Source organism: Melanaphis sacchari, unplaced genomic scaffold, assembly GCF_002803265.2.
Source record: "Melanaphis sacchari strain LSU unplaced genomic scaffold, SCAv2.0 Contig73_pilon_pilon, whole genome shotgun sequence".
Taxonomy (NCBI): Eukaryota; Metazoa; Arthropoda; class Insecta; order Hemiptera; family Aphididae; genus Melanaphis; species Melanaphis sacchari.
In genome coordinates this window covers 1,287,354-1,303,726 of record NW_020271525.1, presented here as the reverse complement: position 1 = coordinate 1,303,726, position 16,373 = coordinate 1,287,354, and the positions used below count along the sequence as shown (strand labels likewise).

Sequence of the window (16,373 nt, the reverse complement as noted above, 5' to 3'; positions counted from 1 at the left end):
TAATTCGTGGTTAATAATTGATATTTTTACTTAGAATTTGGATTAAGATAGGGATTACTAACATACTCATACCATACTATAAATTCAGTGATTAATTTTGCATGAACAATAGGTCATAATTACAAAATATCTAAAAAAAAAACTTGCGTTGTTCATACATTTTTAAAACTCTTTGGTTATATTTTTACAGTAAATACTATTTTTTAGAAAATATGTAATAAATTTTAAATTTTTTAGTTGTAATAATTAAATGTTTTGTATATTTTTGGTCACAAAATAACTCACAAATTGTGATTTTGATGAATTTTGTCAAATTTTGAATTTTAAATGCTTAATTAAATTTTGAAGTTTTTTGAATTTACAAAACATAAAAATAAATATTATTAACATTTATAGAAAAAAATAAAATAATAAGACAATTATACTATGTATATTGCATAGGAAATTATAAAAACATTTTATGAAATTTTCATGTATCTACGGTTGTTGGTTTTTGAGTAATACCAGAAAAACAAAATTGATATTGCCGATTACTGGGTTTGAAAATTTCCTTTTTTCTGTCTTTCCCAGTTATTTTAAAAGGACTAGAAATTTCTGCTTTTTGGTCTACTTCCAAAAGTACCGATTAGATTCAATTTACTACCAGAATTCTGAACTTGTCATTAAAATTATAAATCAAAGCATTTCATAGCCCTAAAAACTAGATTAGCAAAAAAAAAAAAAAAAAATGTAGAAAATAAAAATAAATCAAAAATAACCCAATAATGAAAAATTAAAAAAGGTGGACAAGTGGGTACCACTGCTGTACCTTAGTTATTGAATGGGTCACTAAGGGTATTGGGTATGTTAAATTTCAATTTAATGATGTATTGATGTATGCATAATTTTATACGAAAATCGATTCTAAACGAAAATGGTGTATCAGTCTATACGCCTTATACCAGTTATACTAGTTATACGTTATACCCCAAGTATATTTCATAAAATTTTTTGATATAGTTACTACATTTATTTTATTTTTAGTACTACAGTAGTCGGTAGGTTAATATTTTTTTTCTGAAAATATTGCATGAATAATATTACTAATATTTAATTTTTAATAAATATTTATTTATATTTTATACTATTTCATATTATTATATTAATTTATATAGCTCATAATTTAATAACATATCTCTTTATGAATACTTTATAACAGTAAAAATAGATTCATTGTATTATCTTATCTTAAAATAAATTAAAAATATCTTTATATATGGTAAAATTCATGATAATTGATAACATAATAAAAGTACAAGTCTTATGTTCCTCGAATACGTGAATAATATTAATTGTAAATAATAACAATAACAAATAACTTACTTAGTACCTGTTCGCTGTTCTACCTATTGTGTGCACGCGTAATTTTTGCTACGTTTGCATTTAACTACTCTAAAACAGTTAAGTTTAAATTAAATTTTTAACTTGTCGATTCCAAAATAAAATTTATTTTTTTAATAAATCTTTATTAGCACGTGTAGAATAAATTAAAAAATAATAATAAGTATATAGGACTCGGAACTTGATGATCTAAAAATCTTTATAAAAATACACCCAAAAAAGTATTAAAATAACTTATAAGTTATAAATAGGGACCGGATTTATATACACAAAAAATCCTCAAAATATGCTTCTAATAATGCTGTAATATGTTATGAAATATGTATTTATTTTTAAATATGTACTTAAATATGCATTTAAAGTTTTGTTTAAACCTATGTAAAGATATGTATTATGTAAAATTATGTAACAATATTTATTAATTAATATGGTATTAAAAAAGTATAAAAAAAGCTTATAAAGTATTTTGTCGTCTTCGTTGCCATTTAACATTCTGCATCTTCAATCTATAAAGTATTAACTCACATTAATAAAAACTGAAACAAAAATTGATTTCATATTTTACCTTATTGCATTGGATGATCAGAAGTTCCTTAATGTGTTCAAACGTTAAATTCCTCCTATCTGTAAGTATATACGTATAGGTTTTCTTACTTTTCGCTATTAGTGTTTTCACTGTTTTATTTTCGCGGTTTTCACATAGACTTTTTGGAAATAACGACCGGTGTCAATTTTATTGATATTATGTGGCTGTGAACGTGAAAATACGACGAAAAACGAATATATGTGTTATAAATAATAATATACACTTTAAAACTACAAATATGCATTCAATATGCATTTAATAGGTAAAAACGTTGAAATATGCAAAATAAAATTAGTGTTATTTCAATAAGAGTGATCTAAATGGGGGACAATTTTCATCAGATTTCAAAAAGCTTATCCCAATACAAATATACATTTGCATATAAATCCGGTCCCTAGTTATAAACATCAAAACATGACTTAAAAATACCATAAAATAACATAACATTTTCAAAAATTACGTTTTTAATAGGTAATAAATCATCAAAAAATCATCGTTTTTAGATTAATATTTAAAATAATTTATTTATTATTTTATTTATTTGAAGTCGAACAATGTTAATATTTTTATACATTAAATATATTTTTTTTACAGATCATATGGCATGTACATGAAATTAGCCCCCTCCCTTTGTTCGATTGATTTCAAAATACCACCAAATAATTGCAATTAGGGAAACAGGATTTGCAATTATTTGATGATTAGAAAAATAATTAAAGGATTGGGCTGCACCTATGATACATAAGTTTTTCAAATAATAAGCTTTGTTAAAATAATATAAAAGAAAAATGTAAAAATGCAAAAAATGCAAAATAAAAATGGTTTCATTGAATTTTACATAACATAAGTCACATTTCAGTAAAAATAAGCCTCGTTTAAACGCATTAGAAAAAAGATACAAATGCATTAGGTTCCGTTCCCTAATAATTAATATCATTATTTATGGATTTTGAACTTAAAGATGTACAAGATGTTGCGAAAATACATTGAAAAAAACAAATATTGCTCACGAAATATAGATTACTATGACTATCACAATAATTTAAGATATACATATATATAAGTATATCTTAAACCGTGATGACTATTTTGCCGATTACCATAAATAGCTCTCGAATTTTTGTTTTTCTAATGTTGGTATACGCTATAAAGTTGACAATTCTGTTGTTATGATAAGGTGATAACAGTTATTTATTTGAAAAAGTAAAATTAATATTTATTACTGTGAAGAGTGTGAAGTAAATTTCGCCGAGCAACGATTATTTTACTCGTTATTGTATTCTGTAATCTAGGATTAATCGTAAAGAATTAATGGGACACATGTTAATTTTCTGATAGTTGGAATAAAAACGAAAATGGAGCAAGTACAACAGATATTGCAAGAACTTGAAATGGCTGGCAGTATAATGCTTGTGAGCTATGCTTCTTATAATAAATTACTTAGTTTGTTTAAAGTCAGTTAAAAAAATATATTGATATTACTGTGTTTACAGGCGTCACCTTCACTCGTGACTAATGACCAGCGTAGTGCTGCTGAAGCAGTATTTATGAATTTTCGCAAGACCAACATGCCTTATTCAATCTGTCGATATATTCTTGGTAAAGTTATGTTTAAATTCATTAATAATATGTCTATGATTTTTTCCATGGATATATTATCTTGTTTAATAAATATTTTTAAAATAAGTGTAATTATTAATACCTTATATTACCAGTTAGTACTATAATATAATTTAAACCATGCAGTGCCTTATAAATAGATTGTTTGACTTAAAATTTAATTGGATTAAAATGTTTCATGAGAAAAACATTTTTTAGACTTTTTATACTTACTAAATTTTAATGTTTTAATGTATTAGTTATTTATTTATGTATAATATATGTATATATTTTGTAGATTGCAGTAAAGTAGATTTTGTTTTATTTGAGACTGCGGGGACATTAAGAGATGCACTTATACGAGATTGGATTTTGTTATCACAAGATCAAAAGAATGAACTTAGACAATATTTATTTCAATTTATTATGCGTGATGGTAACATTGCTCCATTCGTTAGAGAACGAATTTTACAGGTAATAAATGTAATATAAAGTAATATAATTATTATACCATTTGCTTTTATAATCTACATTGATTTTTACTTTTTTATACTTTACTTATCACATTTAATGTTGAAAAATATCAATTTGAAAATGTATTAACTGTTTGGGGAGTAAAACATTGGTATAACATTTGAATTTAGGTTAAAATGTAATATTGTATGTATAATTAATATTTTACAAACGTCTCACTTGGGCTCATCATACTAAATTTAAACATAAACAGAAAAATTCTCATCTTTATCTCCTAAAAACACTCCTCAAATTCAAAATGTGTCTCAAGTATAAAACTAATTTGTAAAGCCACGATTAGACCAATCTCGTCTTATGTCATTAAAATTTGGGATTCTACCAAACCTTCTAACATACACCTACTTCAAGTTTTTCAATTTATTTGCTTTTAAATTCTAATAGGAGCCCCTGGTTTATTACAAACAAATCTCTTCATAAAGACATCCTAATTCCCACTGTCTTGGGACTTGCCAAAGTTTATTATAAAAGATTTCATGCTAAATTATTGAACAATCTCAACCCCCTTTTCAAAAGTATGGTTTCCTTTTTTCTTCCTGGTAATTTTCAATGATGTCTAAGACGTAACTGGCGAAGAGAACTACTTTAGTTAAAATTAAAAAAAAAAAAAAACAAACAATTTAAGTTAAAATTTTGAGGTGTTAGTGAATGGCTTCCTTCTCAAATTTAGGATAAGTATTAAATTTTAATTTAAAAATATTATAACTATGTATTTTATTTAAAATGTAATGCTTGAATTACATATTTTAAGTGTTTGTGCGTATCATATCAATTTAAATCTCTAAAATCCACTGCATGCCTCTGTCTTGTTAATTCAAATTAAAGTAATTTTTATATGTAAGTTCTTGTATATTTTATAAAGTTATTGTTGCTAAAAAACTAAAACCTAAGTCAGTCACCATAATATAAAATTAAAAAAAAAAAAAAAAAAATTGGTATGCAGTAAATGTATAAAAAGAGTGTCATAGCTGCTTGTATTATTTCCTTACAAACGTGTAACATAGAACATTTTGTTTTGTTAATTTCAATATTGGAGTGATTTTAATGAACTTATTATCAAACCTAAAGGTTTATATTATTTGTATTTTACATTCATTTTTTAAAAATTTTTTAAACGTGTTATGAGCATTTTTAAATGGCAATATTTTATATATTCATAACTTGTAAAAAATTTAAACATTGTAAGAAACTAGCTCAATTACAGAGATAATGTTATTACATTTAAGTTTGATAGTATATTAAATTACTTAAATATTGAAACTAATATAAAATTCAAAATTTGTTTTAATAAAAATAAATACTTAGTAAAAATATTGTACATTTGTTAAATGTAAATAGTTCTACATTCTATCCTCTTAGTATTAGTATGTATTTGACATAAAATTAAAATTTGAGGAACATATGTAAGTACTCGATTGTACTATAGTTAATGTTTACCAGGTTTTATATTTAAGAATTTTTTTTTACATGTAATAGGTCATTGCAATTATGATTAAAAGAGGAAGTGTTGAAGATGGTGGTGAAGAAAGAAGTAATATTTTAGATGAAGTTGAAAAGTTAATTTTCAATGGTGATCTAAAGAAGGTATAATTTAAAGTTTTTTAAATCTATTATCTATCTATTATATATAAATATATCTTTAAAAAAAAGAATGTATTATAGTAATTATGTTAATACATAATAATATTATAATATATTATCTTATTTTTACTTTTTTTTGACTTCTGATTACAGTAATTTAAAAAATGTTTTGAGCTAAATAATTATATATATATAAAAGAAAAAAAACCAAAGAAAATGAATCATTTGTATAATTTTATTATATAAACAAAATTAATTAGTTAAATAATATTTTGTCTCTTTTATATATTAATATATTAACATAATATTATGTATATTGTTAATACATAATTCTAAAAAGGATAAAGGTAAAATATTTTGAACATATGGCGTTTAAATATGATTCTTGTTTTTTTATTAAATAAATAACTTAATATTAAACTGAAATATTTTTTTACAGAACTTTGATTCATAATGTTTTTTTATTTTGTTCTTAAAAATTGACTGATTGAAATTTTAATAATTAGTGTGAAATAACATGGATATTTGTAAAATTATTAAAGATTTTAAAAATGTGTTAAATATGTGCTTATATTAAAACTTTAACTCATTCAATTAATTAAAAAAAAAAAATGTATAATTCAAATTCATAGTTAAAAGAGACATGTATATTAAAAATATTTTGTTTTACTGTGCATACCGCAATAAAAGATAGAAAATTAGTTTAATATTAAGTCTTTTATGCTTTAAAAAAATAATTTAAATTGAATATCACATATTTGATGTATTTTGTATTATCTTTATTTTTGAACACATTGTATTCATGTTTATGTATGTATTTATTTATATTCCATTTATAGCAAATTTTGGGTTGCTCTATAATTTTGGCATTAATGCAAGAATACTCTACTACAGTTAAATCTACTGATGTGGGGCTAACTTGGGAATCTCATTATTCTGCAAAAAAAGAATTTGAGGTAAAAGCTAATGACTTATTAAATTGATTATTTATTTAAACTATTAGTTGAACTTATTACATTGCTTTATTAATTCATATTTATGTTTTAGGCCAGAGATTTAAGACGTATTTTTATATTCAGTACTCGTGCATTACATGAAATACAAAATCTTCCTCAACCATTATCACCTGATATTTTGACCGTTCTTAAACACTTATTGAATATATGTGAATCCATTTTAGTTTGGGGATTTATTTCTTCTAATAATATCCTTTTATAAATTAGTCTATTACATAGCTTAAGTATTTTAGTTTTTAATTATACAAAAATTATTTTTTCAATTTCCACTCTTGAAAGTAAAATCTTAATTTGATTTAGATTTCTTAAAATTATTTGAACACTAAATTTATTTGTCGGGGTAAAGTAAGTTAAAGTTAAATTATTCAAAGTCACAAAAAATGTTTATAATCTGTCATTCTTTAAAAAAAAAAATTGTTTAGAATAATGATAAAATCTATTCTAAATCTTCTTCTTGGTAAGTGTTTGTTAAAGAATAATTGTTTATTTTAATTTTATAGGTATAGTATGTAGTATGTACAGTTTACAATTTGGTATTGTAAAGTAAAATTTGAAAAACATTTTAAATATTCATAATTTTTCTAAATTTAAAGTATACTTTGGTTATCAACACAAATATTTATAATTTTCCTTAATTAATAAATACTGCCCAAATATTTGATTGGAATGTTCGAGGGAATATATAATTCTGAAAATAGCCCTATTTTAAAGCTCGGATCAGACTGGAAAGATATCATAACAAATCCTAGTACTGTTGATTTATATTTTCATGTAAGTAACATAGATATTAATTATTTATAGGTGTAACAAAAGTAGCTGATAAATGTAACTAACTATGTAATAACATTTGTTTCTATTAATATTTTTGTACATAATTAAGAATCTATGTACAATATCTAAATTAAAATTAAAATTATCAACAAAATTCATAAGTTATTACTTATATAATTACTTGATTAATTACATTTGTCACTTTTTTCTATTATGCTATTTTTATTATGTATACCTATTTACAAGTATTTTATAACTTTTTTCTATCTATTTATCATTTAAAATATTAGATTTATTGGATGGTAAGAGATAATCCTCAATTTTCACATCATTCTTTGAATTGTCTTGTACAATTATCTTCAATTAATGGTAATATATGGACTGATACAAGTGTACGAATGAAATATATGGAAAATTATTTAGAAAATTTTATTAAACTAGTATCTACGTAAGTAAAAATTTATATGATCTTATTCTTTTTTTTTTTCTTACATTATTTTGATGTATTACTTTAATTCTAGGGTAAAAATTTTAGATCGTGAATCAATAGGAATTTCTACCATTATAAAAAGAATAATAAATGGATATTCTCCTTTAGGATTTCTTCAATTTCCTCCAGATCTTGTAAAAAAATTTTTGGAAAATACAACTCATCTTACATGCCAGTTTGCTGAAGGCGCTGCTACTGAAGAAAATGTAATTTTTATAATACTATATTGATAAACCAATTAATTATTATTATTATGATTATTATTATCTAGTTATCTCAAGATGATCAAATGTTTTTTGAAGCATTCAATAATATTTTACGACCCTGGGTATCTATTATTGCAAATAGCAATCAATCTTTTCCAGAACAATTATGTAAGAACGCATCCATACAAATTTTAAATACGTACATAAAATGTCACATTTCACCACCAAATGGTACAAAAACTTTTGATAATGAATTTAATGAAAATGAAGAGGATGATCGAGTTGTCAACAAAGAACAACTCCAATATATAGGAATATTTGGAAGACTTGTAAGTATGCAGTATTTTAGAAGTATTCAACAAATTCATTTTTTTAGTCAAATCTGGTAAAACTTCAGTTCAGTATATTGGCTTATTAAACAACATAAAATAATATCATTGATAATGTTTTTTGGGGGTAATTGTGACAAAAGAAAATTCATAATAATAAATTATTATTAAAATATGATACTTGAAAAATATCTTTTTCTTATTGTGTCCATTGTTAAGGCTACATGGCATATGCTATTAAATTAATAAATACATAAAGTAATCTAAAAATAAAGTAGGTTAAAATATAGAATACAGAATATGTGTTTTGACATTTTGTTTTAGCCATTGATATTGCCTTTTTGTTAGTTTGTCGGTCATGCATCCTGGGCTAAAGCGCACTGTAATAAGTGGTCATCTGATTGGTCTATGCCCTATTCATATATGATGTCGGTTCTTTCTAATATCCCCATTTCATCATGTTCGTTTTTATTTTAGCTACTCCTGCTCTTAACCTATTTAATGTCTTCCATATAATCCATGGATGATTTCCTCCACGTGGTAAATGCTTAGCAAGCGAAACAAATTTTTCACATTGTAGCTCTTTTCTCCATTTTCATATTCTCTGTTGTTCCAATGGATTTTGAATAGTGGTTGAATTTTTAATAAAGCTTCTTAGAGATTTAAGTCTCTTTTGGGGTCCTGAGTAACCACGCATGGGGTGTCTTTGGTCCATTACTTGTTTGGTTCTATGTTTGTGGCCATCATAAGCGTCAGGTGATCAAATTTTTTGGGGGCTAAGCCCCTTAAGCCCTCCTAACTGAGTCAGACTCACTGGCCATATATTTTCGTATTCTTAGTGGAGCTATCCTTGCTAATATATATTTAAATGCTGTTGGTTTAAGATATCCAGTTATCACCTTACAGGTCTCTTTATTAAGAGCCATGTCAACATGTTTTGTATGGTTAGATTGATTCTATACTGGGCTAGCATATTCACCAGCATAGAAGTAAAGTGGTAGTTCAGTAGTATGGATTGTGTTTTGAGTGGCATCTCGCTTGCTACCTGCTAGTTTCCGTATTAGGTTGTTTCTTGCTTCAACTTGCATTTTAGTTTTCTTACACTGCTCTTTAAATATGAGAGAGTTCTGTCCAGTGTAACCCCTGGGTAAACTAGATTTTCTGTATTTCCCAATAGTTTTCCAAGCCATTCAACTTTTAGTTCTCTTTTTGCCTCGTGGTTTTGAAGATAGAAACTGCATAACTGTGTATTATCTGGATTGGGTCTTAGTTGGTTTTTTTATGTAATAATTAGTTAATTCTTGAAGTAATCTGATAAGTTTACATTAGACTGTTTGGAAGGTTATGTCTTACACTGCTAGGGCTAAGTCTCACACACTATATCATGACTTCAATTTACCAACAATATCTACACTATAACAAATCTCCTAAAAATACCTTTAACCACACTAACCTCCCATATTTAAACACTCTACTTATTTAATACCTGACAACCCCCTCCGTTGTTTCAAATGTAAATGACCATATGATTTACTAAATAATATTTAGTACTTACACTATTTAGTATTCATAACAACTCCCCCCGCCCATGTTCATAAATTGAAAGTAATGTCGATGGATGCATACTTCCCTTACACTTGCTGTGTGTCTAATACATATGTCATCTTATTTATTCATTGTATTGTTGTGTGAATACAGATTGTAAATGTCTTTATAATAATAAAAAAAAATTAATATACTATTATATACTTATTAATATGTTTATAGATTAATGTAAATGTGATTGTAATTTAAATATATTCTATATATTTTATTTTAGATTCCAGAACATTCTTTACCTCTACTAGTAACTTTAATAGAAGGTCAAATTAAAGAAATGAGAACAATAATTGAACATGTGCACAGTAGAGGAAGTTGTCAGTGGCCAGAGTCTTTTCAGCAAAAAATTGATGCTGTTAATGAAGATATTCATTGGTTGTTTCTCATAGCAGGTAATTTATTATTAAGTTTGATTAATGTAATCAAATCATAAATTATTTTAAATGACCTTTCAGGACATATACTCACAGTGGATAGTGAGGGTGAACCTAGTATGATTCCTTCAGAAATAATGCATCATAGTATAGAACAGAGTAAAAATGTTAATATAAATTTAACATTGAAGTTTCTTACTAATCAAATGTTAGTTATGGATGTACCTGGCTCAGCAGAAGCTGTAGATGATGTTATCAAGTAATTTAATTAAAACAATTTGTTTATTTATTTAATAATAAAAAAAAATTAAAAAATTTATGCTAATGTATGTTTTTTTTTAGACTGGTATCTATTGCATTTCATCTATGTGAATTAGAAAAAAAGTTAATAGAAGCTAAAATGGAAAGTCTTTGTAGCCCATTGTTAAGTGGTACTATAGTATGGTTTTTGCGTGAATTTTCTCAAGCATACTTGATGCCAAATGAGACTTATTACAATGATGTAACTTTAATGAATTATTAAATATGTTTCATTAATATCTTTTATATCTTGTTTTATATTAATAATAAAATATAAATTTTAGCTTAGTATGACATTATTGCAAGCATTTGGTCAACATACAGAAGCTGCTAATTGGGTTTTAAATTACTTGCTAAATAAAGTTGAACATAATATCAAATCACCTCTGTATGCTGATGTGAGTCTTATTGGAGATACAATTGGATTATTAATATCTATGGTAGATATTAGACACAAGTATGTCTCATAATTTGTAGTTGCTTTAATTTGTTTGGTTATGGTTAATATGAATGATATTTTAGTTAACGATAAAATATTGAATTATTCATAATCTTAATAATAATTGTTATAAATTAATATATTATACAACATCAGTTAATACATATATTTATTAATATATTAGATAAATAATTGTTAATATTAAATAAAGTGTGAGTAGTGAAATTACATAGTATCACTTACTGTATGAAGTAATAACTGAACACTTAATAAAATTAATTTGTGATAGTGACTTTTACATAAATATATTATTTATTTGGCTGTTGTATTCAGCAGATGAGATAATAGTTGTACATTTTAAATATTTTAAATTTACTATAGAATCAATATTTTCAGTAACATTTAATAAATTGGTGACTTATATTAATTTTATTTCAATTAAAAAAAATTAAATAAAACATTCTTTTTTAGAGCTGAAATTGTAATCAATTGTGAAGGGTTTTGGAAATTATTTGAACTTCAAAAGCAAGAAGACCAATTAGCTCCAGAAGTAAAAGAAGGATTGTATAAAGCATTTTCTTTAGCTGCAGATGCCTTTATTGCAAATGATAAACAAAAAGATTATTGTAATCGTGTAAGTAGATTTTATTTTATGCTAAAGAAAAATTGCCGACTCAAAAATTACATATGTAGTTTTAAACACTGTTTATTTATAGAGAGTTGTATAACATATCAATTTATTATTAAGTATAAATTATAATAAGTAAACATTAAAAATTATATAATTTTCTTTACAATTAAAAACTTATAAATTTAATTAATTTTGTTCATCAGACTTTTATGAAAGGTACTGGATATTTTTGTAGGTTAAACTTTTTTCAGTTATGATTGGACTATATTTTGTGTACATTATGCAACTTAATTTGAGATATTTTGTTTAGGACATTTTTAAATGGACATTATTTGTAGGAAGCAAAGGAATGGGTGGGTTGTAAATGCTTATCCTTGGTATTATGTCATTTGTTTTTTAGATTACTTTGATATTAATATTAAATAATACAATAATAATGTGTTTTTTTAACTAGGTGATAACTCCAACACTAGATAAATTCAAGAAGCTATTAAGTAATGACAATTTTAGAAAAATTTATGATAATGATGTTGTAAGATTAGAAATTATGGATATACTGAACAATTGTATTGGTATGGCCAGTGGAGCAGTTATTAATACCACACCAACTATTTTTGCTGTTTTACATCCAATGCTAAATGAGTTTTCATCTTTAATTGGACTATATCATAACTATCAAGTTATTGTTCACCTAATCATTCAACTTTTTGTTGAATTTGCCAAGAAAATGTTGTGTTTTCTTAGAGTGGTAAGAATAAAATGTTAACAATTGTATTTAATACTATAAGAGCAACCTTAGCATACATATAAATAATGGTTTTAAAATTATAAATAGATCTATTTGTGCAAATTAAACTGAAAAGTGGTTATTTATGAACCAAAGCTTAATAACTATAATCTGCTCAGGTATAATTATTTTTGATTTTTAAAAATAATTGTTCAGAATTAATTAATTTAAAAAAAAACAAAGTATCTAAACTACATGTAGATACATAGGTACATGTATATGTCTTGTTTCTATTGAATACAGTTGACATAAGAATGAAAAAGTTATTTTTATCGTCAACATGATTATACAACAGGCTATACCTAATGTTATTACTAGATCACATGTCACCGTGATTCTGATAACGTTTTATATAATCGCTAATTTCCAGTGACCGTCCTCACCAGTCAACCTACACACATTACATAAAACACTCATGACGTCATGATAACATTCTCAGTGTCGCAAAAATTAACAGAATAACCCCCAGTCATAAGATATATATATGTCAATATTTTAAATAGCATGCTGTGTGCATATTTTAATATTATTATTATTATAATAATATATATATATTTTTTTATAGGAAGAAAGTGATAAGTTTTACATGTCTTGTTATCAAATGGTGGATATGTATGCTCGCTACAATATTAATCGTATTTCTTTAGATTCTGATGCTGAAGATCAATGTTATCAAGATCTTTATGTATTTTTAGAACTTCTAACCCATGTTATGTCAAAAGAGGTTTTAGATCTTAGCTCTGATGGTAATGAATTTTAAAAATATTATTTAATTATGTTAATTTAATATTTTAACTTATTCATAATCATACTTGATTGTAAAAATAGGAAAAACTACTACCGGAAAGACAGCTGGGGATGTTTGTGTATACGGGCTTCAAGTAATTTTACCGTTGATGACCATAGATCTCTTAAAATTTCCTGCACTTTGCTTTCAATACTATAAAGTAAGCAATTCTTTTTAAAAATGTTTAATGTTTTAAACAATGTAAAAATTACACTGAATTATGTTAAACACATATTCTACCCAGCTTAAAAATATTGTATGTGCTTCATTTTTTTTTTTTTTAAATATGTGATTATGTAATTATTTTTAAATGCAGTTAACAAAAGATTAGGTATTTTTTTTAGTTTAAAATAATTCCATATTATTTGCTTTTTTGTTTTTTATTTATGCATTAAGGCTTATAGTATACTTATTTTTTTCAAGTCATTGTTAAAGATATTGTAATTGATTTAATATATAATTTCAATTTTATTAATATTGAAAAAATAGGTATTTTTGAATAGCTCAAATGTTAGGTTTGGTTTGATTTTTATTTCATGTTAATTAAATACAATTTTTTTACTGAATAATTTAATTTTATGTATTTAGCTTATAAATTTTTACTGTTCTCCAACTTATGGTTCATTATTATTCATAAAATAAACATAATTTCAACTGGTTTAAGTTAGTAATTGTATTATGAAATCTAACTGAAATAAATCATGTTTTTATTTAAACTCCATAGTTATTTAAAATATAACTCAATATATTAAATTAGAATTTTAAAACATAAACAATAAAGTTAATGCGCATGCTTATATTTCATTCAATTTTGTTTTCTGCTATTATTTATATATAGTATTATGTATAACCGTTTGATTAATTGTATGTAATAATGGTCAATAGATTAATAAATAGTAACCATTACCTATATAATTATTTTTTAGTATGCTGGATATATGTGTGAAATGGTTCCATTGAAATTATGCATTGAAAATGTTGATATTTTTAAAGGAGTTTTGACTACAATTGAATTAGGTTTGACTATGTTTGGCCATGAAATTACTCCAATGTGCACAGATTTTTTACAATCAGCTGCTTCGTTTATGTATAGACATGAAAACTGTACTGTGCATGAAGCATATAATTTGCTAAAGCCATTTTTAAATGTAAGATATATTGTCATCTGTTTATAACATTTATTTTATTATGTTTTATTAATGATTTATTTTATAGTTTTTGATGAAACTTATATTATCTTGTCAAATAAATTCGGATGCACTCTCAAGTACTGGTCACGCACTTTATACATTAATATGTTGTTATCCGGTAAGAATACTGATTATTTTATAGTTTACATCAACATTACTCATTGATTAGTATACTTATTAAGGAGATGTCATACCTGAAAGAATTGTTTCTGTCTTACTAATGCAACTAATGCATAATATATCAACATGTATGCCCAGCAGTTTCAGTTTTGTGTGTTTAATTTAAATATTTATAAGAATTGACCTATCAAACTTAAATTTAAGAACATCTATTTTCTCTTATTGGTTTTTACAATTCTTTAATTTTTAATTAAATGATGAGTATTTCTAAATGTTAATATTTTTATTATTTTACATAATCATAACTTGTTTAATAATTAAAATACCATAAAAATATAACGAGAGAACAGAGATAATGCTATTATCTTTAAGTTTGATAATAGGTTATATTTTAATCCTAATCTTTAAGTTAAATACACAAAATTGAAACTTTAAAACATATTTTTTAGAATTGTATGCATTAGTTAGACAGAGTCTAAACATGCGGATATGACATCTCTCAAGATGACCCACAAAGTGGAATACAGTGAATTAAGTTCTCAATTATTCTTGTTTATTTATAGAATTATAATAATAATAATTATTATTATTTAATTCTGAAGTATGTAGGTAATATTTTATTATTGTATTCAAAAGTATTTTAATTTTTATTAACATTCTTTAAAATAAAATTTCTGGTTCTTTTGAATATTTTTAAGTGATCTCACTATCTCAAGTATATCTTTAGGTTATATCTTAGTTCTTTGCTATTTTCTCTTTTTGTAAACTTCCATAATCTCCCATTAACTTACACAAGTAAAATTTTTGTTATTTGTCTATAAATAAATTTAATGTATCATCAGATTCAAGAATGAGTTAAATATTTTTAATGATTTTTATACTTATTTCTCTAAACATAACTAAATGTAATGTAAAATCTTTTATTTGATTATAAATTTTCATCCTAAGTATATCACTTGTTTACTTAAACCTATCATTTACTCATTTTTATTCTAGTTATTGTAAATATTTTTTTAGTTAATTTTGTTGTAACGTTAACAAAATAATTTGTCTACCAAGAATAAATTATTGAAATAATAATCATAATAATCATTTAATAATTAAAATTAGAGTTTTTAGTGTATCATTATTTTTATTCTTCATTTCTAGGAGGAATTTCAACAAATATCAATGCAATTGATCAATGAACAAACTGATGCAACGGTCAGGGATAGATTGCATAATGCTTTTACCTTGTTAACAACTGGAATTGATTTCAATGGTCAACATGCTATGAAATGTCGTTTTAAAAATAATTTTGATAGTTTCACAACAAATATACGAGGGTTCCTATTTATTAAATAATAGAAATAGCGAAGTAATTAAAAATATTTATTAGTTTGTTTTAATATTTTAAGGATATTGTTAAAATTAAACTTAAAAATTGAATTATACTGTGAAATTTTGAAATACATTAAAATTGTTCTATCTATAATAACAAATTTTAACAAATGATTTTGTTTATACTTTAATTTTAAAACATATTTTCATAATTAGTTGTGCTATAACACTTTTAATATTATTATTATTGTATAAAAAACATAAACAAAAATAAATCTTATAAATTAATTTTTTTTTACTAACATATTTGTTAATAAAATAAAATTTTTAATTTTTG

General features: G+C 24.1%; 1 protein-coding gene across 1 annotated transcript; it reads left to right on the top strand.

Annotated features, from left to right (window-relative positions):
• The first annotated feature begins 3,321 nt into the window (after positions 1–3,321).
• On the top strand, positions 3,322–16,111 carry LOC112600953 (exportin-4-like). The gene is made up of 21 exons (XM_025348312.1): positions 3,322–3,378; positions 3,460–3,565; positions 3,864–4,039; positions 5,573–5,680; positions 6,517–6,633; positions 6,725–6,881; positions 7,340–7,464; positions 7,755–7,912; positions 7,986–8,160; positions 8,226–8,489; positions 10,309–10,480; positions 10,544–10,721; positions 10,805–10,964; positions 11,047–11,219; positions 11,673–11,835; positions 12,287–12,580; positions 13,185–13,365; positions 13,448–13,566; positions 14,333–14,554; positions 14,622–14,714; positions 15,866–16,111. Exons 1-21 carry the CDS (start codon positions 3,322–3,324, stop codon positions 16,058–16,060), a joined length of 3,393 nt encoding a protein of 1,130 aa, XP_025204097.1. The 3' UTR covers positions 16,061–16,111.
• The last annotated feature ends 262 nt before the right edge of the window (positions 16,112–16,373 follow it).

What these genes read in the sequence shown, in the direction of transcription:
- LOC112600953 (XM_025348312.1), top strand. Translation starts at nt 3,322, where the DNA reads ATGGAGCAAGTACAACAGATATTGCAAGAACTTGAAATGGCTGGCAGT. An exon ending in TAGGAATATTTGGAAGACTT is followed by an intron (nt 8,490 to 10,308) that starts GTAAGTATGCAG and finishes ATTTTATTTTAG; the next exon opens with ATTCCAGAACATTCTTTACC. An exon ending in TGTTGTGTTTTCTTAGAGTG is followed by an intron (nt 12,581 to 13,184) that starts GTAAGAATAAAA and finishes ATTTTTTTATAG; the next exon opens with GAAGAAAGTGATAAGTTTTA.